General features: G+C 45.6%; 1 protein-coding gene across 1 annotated transcript in view; it reads right to left on the bottom strand.

The window, feature by feature from the left end:
- LOC119461781 (chymotrypsinogen A-like) overlaps positions 1-12,128 on the bottom strand; it is a 53,727-nt gene that overhangs the window by 16,802 nt on the left and 24,797 nt on the right. Inside the window, exons 4-5 of the mRNA XM_037723157.2 lie at positions 3,614-3,787; positions 1,720-1,923 (exon numbers count right to left, since the gene is read on the bottom strand). Of these exons, the coding sequence (XP_037579085.1) occupies positions 1,720-1,923; positions 3,614-3,787 (378 nt within the window). The remainder of the gene's footprint in view (positions 1-1,719; positions 1,924-3,613; positions 3,788-12,128) is intronic.

Below are 12,128 nucleotides of genomic sequence, written 5' to 3'. Positions count from 1 at the left end.
GATCAACCAGAATCTCTTGGTTCTTACTGTCTTTCGACTGCCTGACCACAGGTTAAAGAATATGCAAGGTGACTCTTATGCTCGACGGGTACCGCCCAACAACTATTCTTGACCAAGTGTTTGTGTTTGCCCACGCAAGGCGCAAATTCTTGTACACTGGGTTCAAACTGGCACCACTTACACAACGGACGTAAAGCCCCTATATATAAAAAGTAGCGCCATTCTTAGATCTTGCCGCCACCGCGCTCACCCCGGTGTTTCCTCCTTGCCGCCTCCTGTCGCCCCAGCCTCCTCCGCTCCCCCATTGGCCAATCCTTGTCACGTGGAAGCACGCGTTGCACTTTTGTATATTTTTTTTCTTTCCAGCGCGCTCCGACTGCCATTGTCGGGCCTGTGCGACGAAAGTGCTGTACGCACAAACGGATCAAACGTGTTAGGGACAAGAACTTCGTTGTGATGACATGCTGCTGCGCCTTAAGTTGCCGCAACCGACAAGGCGAGGGCAAAAGGCACTTTTTGTTTACCATCCGGCGTGGCCAAACGCTTCCTGCACACTTGATATTTGCGCCGTCTCGCATCGTCGCGTTGCTACTTCCAAAACGGCATTATTAAGGCCAGTTACTAACTGACGAAGCAAAATCGCGCCTCAAAAACTTCTCCGCAGGGCGCGATCGAAGTTTTCCTCGGATTTCCTCTAGTAGCGCGTTAGCTGTCGCCTGCCACGGCAGGCCCGACGCAGGCGGCGCCACTGTCGATATCGCGCCTCGATCGCGCTGGTGGCGCCGAGCGCGACAGTGGAACGGAGGAGGAGGGAAGTGGATGGCGCTACTTTTTATATATAGGGGTTTTAAACGGACGTACTCGCGAAGTGGACGCAAGAAGGACATGGTCATTCAATGGGCTCCTCTGATATTGTGATCACGGACGGCATCAGTGTTTTTCCATCATGTTTGTCTAATGTCTGGTGGTCAGCTAATCATTTATAGGGAGTGTTCAGGCGTTGCTAGACTCCCAGATTAGTGTGAACCATAGCCCGTGCGGGTCATGGACTGAGGACAGGCGACGACCGTGGTGCTGTAAAGGAACTTTTCTTTCCTCCTTTGCCTCCACTGGCAATGGCGCCACGCTACGTGACGGCAGCGTTCGGCGCAGAGCGGATGGTTGTTTGGCTGAGACGAGACTTGCAACGAGGTTCAGTTCAAACCAGGTTCATTTCGGATCAGTACGCTTTCAGGCCTGCGTCGCGGCACCAATCTGCTTTGGCGGTAGCCATGTCATGCTCACATCTACTCTCGATTACGGGAGAACCAGCACTTCCTGCAACTTTATTCGAAATGGGCACTGCTGTTTATATCGCAATCGGATTTTTGATATCATCGTTTCGTTCCACTGTCGCAGGCATGGTGACACACGAACTTAGTAGAAAAGAAAAAAAATACACAGCAAGTTGCGCTTCACTTATCGTGTCTTCCTTGTTTGTCGTGTTTCCTAACTGCAAGTGTCAACGTGCTTGCACCAGTGCAACAGAATGATGAAGCTACACCAACTAGGCCCTTTTCAAGCGATGCTTACTTGCATTAAGAATAATGAAATATTTATTAATCGAGTGTAAATAAAGAAACATGGTAACGAAAAACCCTGCTACTTGTGATCCAAGAATGAGCTGCGCCAACCTGTGAAGGTTTGAACAGTATCGCACAATTGTGAACAAGGACTTACCAACTTTGGCTTTCGAGCACATCATTAAATTAGGGTCGTAGTTTTCGCTGTCCTTCTTCCGGCAGTCTTCTTCCCTACCAATAGACATTTTCAGTTGCATCAATTGTTCTGCGGACGCAGATGATCCGGGATTTTCTACTCCCCAGCCGATAACAAAAGCTTCTTTCCTAGGCTTGTAGAAGTCGGAATCTTTCTCCAGTTTTCCTGCGGAATAAAATTTTTTATATTAAGGTACACATGAGAAAATAAATGCCTAAATGTGTCGGCCTCAACGAATACACCATCGCTCAAATATGATGACCGTATTTCATGTATCAAGAATTTTGCAGTCGTGGCATGACGATGTTTTATACGCATTCTTTCATGCGTGGATTGCGGACATTTATACGTGGTTAAAATGTTCTGTGAGTACGGTTAATGCTTCTAAATACAGTTTTGGAACTATTCTGAATGGTTTAATACACAGGCTCATTTTATAGCATATGTCTTCATGTTGGACAACGCACCATGGAATCTTAAGCATTTGAGTCTTCAGGAGCACCCTTATTTAGCAATACTTCCGGAAAAGCTATGTGCAACACGACAAATATGTCTTGTTCTTCTAGCATACAGCAGAATGCGTTCTTGTTCGCTCTGAAAACGTACTTGTTCGCTCTTCGGCGCATAATCAACTGATTCGAAACACGTTTACGGTTAGGACCATGGCCTTTAGCAAATGCCAATAAAGTTACCCCAACAATACCAAATGATTTAGGAAACAAGAAGTGTTGACTACTCTCGCATATTTGCATAAAGCATAGGCTACCGGTACCCGTGTTCATCAAGCCAGCACGCTATGAACTCTATCATAAACACATTCCTCGTTGAAAATGGCTGCTCGTTTCCCAGGAGCGTGCACATAGTGATAATACAGTGCCTACCATAATTTCCCGAAATGCAATATTTGCTACGCGGACAGCAGCTGCAGCAAGATAACGTGCATCAATAATTCAGCAAATTATTCAACTGCGGTTAATTACTAGTGAATATTACGCAGATCTTACGCGCATTTAGAATATACTAGAAACCAAATGCGCAGTGTGCAGTTGTCCTTATTTTCAATCTATACAACATGCAGTCTCAAGCAACGTTTATGTAAGTGCACGCACTGATTGCGACTTTACTATTCTTCAATGTTTGTGTTCTGCATTATTCACGAGTTAATAGGAAATGCAAGCACAAGTGGGGTGGATATTCACTGTGTGCACTGTGAGGGAATGAAAGCTTTGCTTCAAATTATTCTAAAGATAAGTGTGCAAGCATCCATGCCGTACTGGACGAGCATGATCATGGGCTTCTGTGTTCACTGAACGCTTTTCTTTCACTAAAGGAAAAGTTTACGTATATGAGCAGAAAATTTCGCAGCCACTGTTCTAACCATATCAGCATTTTAGAACATAATAGTGCTACAATAAGGCGACAAGAAAATTGAAGTATACTGAAGAGAAAGCTTCTTATATCCACATCATTTTCTTTCTTATTTCAATAATGACTGCCGACATCTTGTACGGTGCCAGCCGCCCGGTCACGCCAATTGAAGAATCAGGTACTATAATTGGTGGTCAAGTAATTTAAAACCGCTGCGAAGGACTACGCTGATGTACATCTCAAGACAATCACGAAAATTGCTTTTCTTTCGAGCCACAATGAAGACATTGTCAGAAAAGGGGCCTCGCACCCACAATTGTTTCAGCACAAGCAGTAATACAGCTTACTTGAGTACAGAGGCATCATAAAAAAACAATAAATATAACTCGAATATATCGAATGGTGAAGATGTTTATCCTGTTTTTCCAACGCTGCACACAATTGCTCTGGGAGTTAAAAGCACCCGTATTACAACCTAATCGCTCACCTTTGGCTGGTGGTAGACAGATGGGTCGTATTGTGGCTTCGAATTTGATCTCATCTTTTAGCTGGAGCAGGGCAATATCGTTGTGGTACGTCGATGAATTATAATGCTCGTGCCGCACGATAGCCTGAACGAAGAGCTCTTTTGCCACCGAAGAATTCTTTCTGTTGATGAGTCCTGTTAACCAATAAAACAAAAGTATGTTGCTGTCTCGCATTGAAAAAAAAATGCATTGCTAAAGAAGTGGCGTGTATATCATACGCGTAACAAATAGTATTTTGCAATATCCTTATCTAGTAGACAGACTTGTCTGTCACATATCGATCATGCAGTAAAATAGCATGAAACATGAGAAAAATTGCAGGTGCCTTAGTAAAGTATATTTATGGTATCCAATGTGACTGTTCGCCTGGCCTAACTCGGATGCCTATTTTTTAGTTACAGATTGGTGTCCGCTGCCATTTTACAAGTTCGCTTCGAAGCGGTATAAGGCAAGTCGAAACTTTGAATACTAGACATCGCAGATCTTGGTGCAGGCGTTTCTATAGCGGCGTCTGCTGGCGTGACATTCATCACTCGGCATTAAATTTGGAAAGGGCGAGGCTGAGCTAAAGGGGCAAAATTTTGGTATGCTAGATCTCGGCAATGTCGAAACGTTTCCGCATGCGCTGCCCCCTTCTTGACGATATTTTCATTTTTATCGTTTATTGCGATTAGCATTCTTAGCATTTTTGACACACTTTCCGTTATCCATCTATGTGCGTGCATGTCGCTAACTGGTTTCGCCGATCCAGTTAAGTCTTTTACTACACTCGCGCACAATGTTCTGTGGAAATTAACTATAGAGACGGAGCTCCTGAAGATGTGTTACTACGCAATATAGCGATATATTCCGCACCGTTACACAGGGCTTTTGGTTTCTTGGAGCAGATACCGGGAATTATCGTAGCATGCACGTGCGACGGTTTCACGTTTGACCAAATGCGGAGCTGATAAAAACAAAAAAAAAGTGCAGCAGATCCTACAAGTACGAATCTATAGACAGGAAGCTTTGCGTGAGTGCATAAAGAATTGAAACACGAGTACACGCCCGCACGCATGGACGGACACGCGCCCGCGCGGGCCAACACACACGCACACACACGCACACACGTACTCCCACAGTTCGTGGTATCAGGAAGAATCTTTGGGAGGCGTCCAGTCAGCATCGCATCATTGGGTCTTCTGTTAAGATTAGATGTGACCACATTTTCATTCACAACGTTCGGTATAACAGATGCGATGCCACCAACTCTCTTGGTAAAGTTTCTAATCGTCTCAGCTTTTCTAAGACAGCAGGTTCCGCATCACAGTCAGCAACGGGCTGAGCCTCTTTTAAAACTGAAAGAGACCTTACCATTATGAACCTCAACTCTAGAAGTATAGCTAATAAATTTCATCTTTTTCTTGCCCTTGTTTTGTCCTATTCACCTGACAATATTGGTATCAGAAAAACCTGGTTACATGCGGGTATTCATGACATGAATGTTTACACCGCGAAGTTACGTCCCCGTGCGAAATGATCGTCATAGTCAAAGAGGAGGTGGTGTTGGACTGCTTTTTCGCTTGGATTTAAAATTCAACGTACTCTTCTCTCCCCTAGACATAGAATCAGTCTACTGTAGACTTTACAACACTAAACAATTCTCAACCATATGCATTTTCTATCGGCCCCTAATAGTTTATGGGAAACTCTTGGCAACCTGGATAAACTTATACTACAACAGAATTTATCTTCTTCAAATTTCATCTAACTGGGTGATTTTAATGCTCCCTGAATCGACTGGACGTCTCTCTCATTTTTGCTCATACTAATGCACTAGACAGAAAACTTGTTGAGCTCGCATTATCTCTTGTTAGTTCAACTATCTCGATTAGTTCGTTTAGTTAGCTCGATTAGTTCGATTATCTCTTATCTCTCGTTCACAGTCCCACCCGTGGTGACGCATTGCTGTATTTGATTTCTTGTAACACTGATTTTGCCAAAACGGGTTACAAGTACGAAATAATTGATGGTATCTCGGATCATAAGGCTGTTTTTCTATCTGTAAACCGCTTATCCATAAACAATGTATCATAGATGAACTATCCAATAATTTCGACTCATTTTCCGCACTTCGACTATCTAGTGACGTTGATGCGCTCGTGAATTGTTCTGAAAGCATTGTAAACTCATGTATAGATCGATTTCTTCCTTTGAAAACTAAGAAAAAGAACAATAACCTTCTCTGGATGAACTGAGAACTGCTGCACTTATCGTGACGTGCTGGCAGGCTTCGCACAAAAAGCCCGAGCAATCCTCAGGAATGCGTTTTGTACGCTCAAGTAAAAAATCAACTCCAGCAAAAAACCACCTCGGCAAAATATTTTTGCTATAACGATCAGTTGCCGAAACTGCTCAAGTCTAACTCCCGCAAATTTTGGTCTTTCATATCTCCTCGCTCTTCTTCTTCCACATCTTTTAAAATCAACAACAGTGTTATTAACGGGCCATTAGAGATTTCCGCAGCGTTTAATACATATTTTCGGTTAGTGCTCACTTCGGATGACTCCAGTATTTCAACAGTTACAACTAACGATTCTTATGCGATTGATGATATCAACATTAGCCTAGAAGGTGTTTTGAATCTCGTAGGTACTAAAAAACCAGCCGGACCTGATGGAATTCCGAATTCCTTTTTAGTACGACTCTCGCTATGGACATTTAAATATCTGTTCATAAAACTGTTACGACGCGAGAAAAACGGAGTTTATTAAACAGGCCTCAGGGCGAGTCTGCGACGGGCAAAAACGTTCTCTTTCTCGTCTTCTCCCCTCACACTCATTCTTCTTCTACTCATGCGGCTACATTGGCTGTAATATTTCTCCCCTCCTAGACGAAGCCCACCGGGCAAGTCAGTTAAGTTCTCGGTGGGCTTGACACGAGCGACATGCACAACCTCAGTCTTGGCGGAGCGCCGTCCAGTTGTGGTGAGACGCGCCAGTCGATAATTTACTTGACTGAGCTGGTCAACAATAACGTACGGGCCAGTATAGTTGGCGAAATGTTTCTGACACAGGCCACGTTAGCGCAGCGGACACCATAGCCAGACTAGATCCCCTGGAGAATGGGCGACATCCCGATGGTGCCTGTCGTACTGTGCGTTTGACCGGTCTTGCGGAGCCAGAGTACGTATGCGGGCCAAGCGTCGAGCTTCTTCAGCGAGACACAGAGTCTCGGCGATGGCGAGATTGTCGTGGGTGGAGAAAGAAAATATGATGTCCAGTGTTTGACGGGGCGGACGAGCGTAGAGCAGTAAAAACGGGCTGTAGCCAGTAGTCTCGAGCTTTTCTGTGTAAAAAGCGTATGTAATGAAGGGCAAAATGTCGTCCCAGTTTTTATGGTCGGATGCGACGTACATGGATAACCTGTTCACCAGTGTGCGGTTGGTACGCTCGGTCAGCCCATTTTTTTGCGGGTGATACGGGGTCGAGTGGCGAAAGCTGGAAGCGCATAATTGAAGCAGCTAATATTACAGTCAATGTAGCCGCATTAGTAGAAGAGGAAGGAGTGTGAGCGGTTCCGGAAGTTTCCTTGCCAAAATTTGCTGCTAGAAGGCGATTGCGCCATAGAAGGCCATTGGGTGTTGGGCGCTGGGGCAGCAAGTTGATCGTACCGAGACCTTTGGCGATGAGGACAAAAACGGGATATATGGCCAAGAACGCCGCAGATGTAGCATGTCGGAGCGGGCGGCTTCTGCGGCAGTCTTCAGAACTGTCAGACACGTCTGCACACATAAGACGAATGACTGGGGCGTAACGCGGAGCATTGCCAGGGGTGGGGCGTCCAGAGGAACGTGCGTAACGAGGGCGAGGTTCAAATCAGGCATCCGAAGAGTAGTGGCCTCTCGATGCCGGTGCGTGTCAGTACTCTGATCAATCCGCGACGTTAACCAACGGTTGCCATCCATTCAAAGGTGGAGAAGAAGCCGCGGCTTGCGAAAGGGAGGCATCAGAGACATCAGGCAGGCGACGTGTCGTCTCGTTGTGCCTGTCCACCTCTTCGTGGGCGATCTGTCGTATGGTCGACGCTAAGTGAAGAGCTCATATCGATACTGGCCACAGTGGTAACAGTGGCCAATCGGCCCAAATTTGGCGTTATTCGGCGCATCTTCAGCGCCTTTAACGCACGACAGTGCTTCATGACATCCGACACTGAAGCGAGACTGTCCTTGCCGATCAGAAAATTGTATACAACCTCTGCTATGCCCCTGAGCAGGTGCCCGACCTTGTCTTTCTCGGACATTCTTGCGTTGGCTTGCTTGCACAATTTCAAGATCTCTTCCATGTAGGCAGTGCAGGTCTCACCAGGTAGCTGTGCTCTCTGTGCCAGGGTGTGCTCTGCGCGTTTATTTTTTGCGTCCGAGTCGCCAAAGCATTCCTTTAGGTCATGAACGAAACGTTCCCACGTTGTTATTAATTCTTCGTGATTCTCAAACCACATCAGGGCAGTGTCTGTGAGAGCGAAGACAACGTTGGTTAGTTGGTCGGTAGTGTCCCAGTCATTGGAGTTCCTTACCCGTTGGTAATGCCTGAGCCACTCTTCTACATCTTCACCTTCTTTCCCGGTGAAACCCCGAGGTTCTCGGTAGTAGCGCCACGTACCAGCAGGCATTGATCCCGGAGCGGCAGGCATCGGTCCCCGAGCGTCTCCTTCGTTGGCCATGTTAACAGGCGAAGGTGGTAGTCCGGCGAGCCGACGACTCCGGCGAAGAATAAATGGCTCCGGGTCCGTCGTTACTTCAAGTACCCAGCACCTCCACCAAAACTGTTACGACGCGAGAAGAACGTAAAATTTATTATCAAATCAATAAGATTTGAGTCCGGCGTATTTTTAGTGGGTCTGGGCACACGCCACTGAAGCGGTTTTGAGACTTGTCTCGAAGCGGCTTCCTAGGCTCGCTGGACGGCCCACAGTTGTACTGTCAGGTTCGAGCTGAGCAGTGCGGTCTTCCAACGCGAGCGCAGGCTGGCGGTGGAAGAGGCGGAGGTGTCGGCACTGCCTGAATTGTGTCCTAACATTCCCATTACATGTGATTAAGTGTGGCAACCTCGCCACAGGATGTGCATCTGTTTGTAGTGTACGTGTCTGGATACATGGCGTGCATGAGTCTTGGGTTTATGTAAGAAACAGTTTGTAATTGCCTGTAGCGTACTGCTTGCGCCCTGTCTAACTTAGCGTGAAGGAAAGGGTATACGCGTCTCTGTAACTGGTAGTGTGTCGTGATGTCCTGAGCCTGGTCAAACGATCCTCCCACGCCCAGACGTTTGCAGTACCCCGCGAGGGCTCTTCCTCCGTTGATGCTCGGTGAGTGGACTCGAGCAACGCGGTGAGCCGCTTCGTTGGGGTTTACGACGCCATAAAAACGGAGTTTATTACACAGGCCTCCGGGCGAGCCTCGGACGGGCAAAAACGTTCTCTTTCTCGTCTTCTCCGCTCACACTCCTTCCGCTTCTACTCATGCGGCTACACTGACTGTAATAATTCGTCAGAGGTTCCTTAACAGTGGCGTTGTTCCTAGCTCGTGTAAAATACTAGAACATATAATCTATAAGCATATTATAATGTTATTTGAAAATATTAACCTCTTGAACAGCTTTCAGCACGGCTTCAGGTGTGGTTTTAGTACTCTAACCCAACTTATGGAGTTCACTCATGACCTTTCGCATTACATCGACTTAGGTAATCAGATCGACACCATATTCATTGACTTTAACAAAGCTTTCGACACTGTACTACACTCTAAATTTCTTTTGAAACGCCAAAATATTCTATGTACCCCTCAGTTCGTGTCTTGAATTTCGAGTTTCCTTTCTTTGCGTTCCCAATTCGTATGCTATGATTCTGTGAATTCGCCTGTTGTCGACGTCACCTGAGGAGTCCCACAGGGATCTGTGCATGGCCCTCTACTATTCTTATTGTTCATTAACGACCTTCCAGATTATGTTAGTTCAAAGATATGCCTCTTTGCAGACGATTATGTTATGTACAGCGCATTAGGCTCCCTCGCTGATCATCAGCGCCTTAAGGATGCCTTTGTTTCATTTTGTGACTGGTGTGCTACCTGGAAAATGAGTAGCAATTTTGATAAAACTGTTGTCTTTTACTAACCGACCCATGCCCGTATGTTTTGATTATATTTGCAACGGTGTGCCACTAACAGTTTTTCAATACAAATATTTAGGCGTTATTTTTGCACCCATCTTTTCTTGGTCGAAACATATAGATCATATTTGTAGTAAAGCGTTAAAAAAAACTTGGTTACATCCGACGAACTTTGTCTACTGTGCTCCGAAGGATACTAAACTAGTAGGAAACAAAACACTGATTCCCGCTATTTTAGAATATGCCTCCTCCATATGGAACCCATATAAGCAATGCGAACTTTTTTGTATTGAGTCGGTCCAGACGAAAGCTATTCGTTTTGTTTACCATCGCTTCGACCGAGACTTTTGACCGTCAGCTGCTCTTTCTGAATTAAACCTCCAGTTTCTTTCTATACGGCGGCACATAGAATCTCTGAAGATATTATCTCTATATAAGAACTCTCTTTGTTACCTCTCAGATCCCTCCCTCCCTTTTAACACCTGCTTGCCCGACTTCAACTAGACCTTATCATGCCTCTAATATCAGACCACTCCATCCACGCACTAACACATTCAAAAAAAGTTTTTTCCCCCAAATGATTAAACAGGGGAATTTGTTACCTGCCGAAGTTCGTTTGTTACCCATTTTTCAATATTTAAATGCTATTGCTGATGTATAGTTCCTTTACATTTTTTTATTTCTATGTTCCTGTTTCTGCATATCGTAATTAGTTTTACTCACATGTACACCCACTCCTGCCATAGCCCTAACGGGCTGCAGTAGGAATAAATAAAATAAATAAAAATAAAAATAAAAACTGCAAGCGCACGCAAAGTATACCGAGCCTTTTGTTAAGCTCAGTTTGCTGACTACTAGCGAGTGCGACGGACGCCTTGAGCGCATCATGGTTTCGGAGGCATCGTGAGCATACGTACGCAGTGAAATTCGAATCCATTCTACCCGAAAAGAAGCGTTTCCTTCCTCATTACTGTGCAGCAGCGGACGCGCGAAGGTGAGCTTCACGGTTCATTTTTAACGCGATAGCGTTAAGGACCCCGTGTGGCAGAAAATCCGACATCGGCGTCCTCGGCTGAGAAAATCATCCCGAACCACCCCGACCACGCAGGCCTTCCGCGTGGTGCAGACTTGTTAGTGGACTAATTGAATTTCTCAAAGTAAAATCTGCGAGACAAATCGTAAAGTTTGACTTAATCACAACCTATAGATGTGATAGCGTCGGATTGTAATTTAAATGCACGAGAAAACCTAATTCTGTTACGAGGAAACTCAAACACAAACCCCTTTTTCAGCAATTCTACCGTCCTAACAGCGGCACGCCCGGGTAGGTTACTTGGAAAAACACCATCGATATGGCGCTCGCCTCATCGGCAGGTCGAACTGGGATGAAGTTTATTTCCTCTTCCTGTGACTTAGCCTGCCTAATGCATTGTGGACACGCGCGCGCCTCGGGGCAACAGCAAACAATTAATAAGACAATAAAAAGGTCCTAGGGAATTCACATTTTCATATAAGACGGCTTATATTGCCTCGAAAAAATGTCTTCCCAGCAATGCATGTGTTTAAAAGTCAAGCCAACTTTAAGGGCATCGCTGTAAGCTTGCTCTTTGTAAGCTTGGTTTTTGTAAGCTGGCTTTCCTACGCTGTGTGGTGCAGTGAAACTTACTCATTAAAAGATCCGATGCGAACGGGGCCCGGTAACGCTATCGCGTTCCACTATTAAAGCCGAAGCTTAAGCGTCCTCAATTTTTTTCCCCTTTCGCCCACATTGCAGGTGCCGCTGCTGCCACAGGATGAATGGATGGATTGTAGGAGCATCCCCTTTGAAACGGGGTAGTGGGTTGAGCCACCAAGCTCTTGTTATTATTTTGCCTAATGTCCTACCTATATTATTGAGAAAAAAAACAGATACAACGAATTCCAAGCATGAAACTTTTTGAACCATTTCTGGGGACTCTACTTTTGTAAGTCTCCCTACTTTTCGACCACCAAACCTCCAATTCCCTCCTACTAATCTCTATAGCGCACATGTTTACTTTCTCCCTGCTATCCCTGAACCCAAGGACTCCGCGTATCTGCCAAGGGTAGATGCGCGAAGGCGAGCACCATCGGGTGGTGGTGCAAGGAACCCAGCAGCGCGCGCAGCTCGCGTACTCTGCTATTATTGGTTGGCCTATTTGGCAAGAGAACAGCCACGCCATAGCTCCCACGGTCGGAGAACACTGTGAGGTTTGCAAAGAAAACATTCGCTTTTAGGAAGTCGAATTTGACACTTCGTAGGTCGCTTGTCATATTTTGCTGTTTCGAATAGGATGTTAATGTTTTCTCTTGCCA

The sequence above is a fragment of the Dermacentor silvarum genome, chromosome 8 (assembly GCF_013339745.2).
Source record: "Dermacentor silvarum isolate Dsil-2018 chromosome 8, BIME_Dsil_1.4, whole genome shotgun sequence".
Lineage (NCBI taxonomy): Eukaryota > Metazoa > Arthropoda > Arachnida > Ixodida > Ixodidae > Dermacentor > Dermacentor silvarum.
Note: the sequence above shows the minus strand (reverse complement) of the source record. Positions and strands in the feature narration are given on the sequence as shown.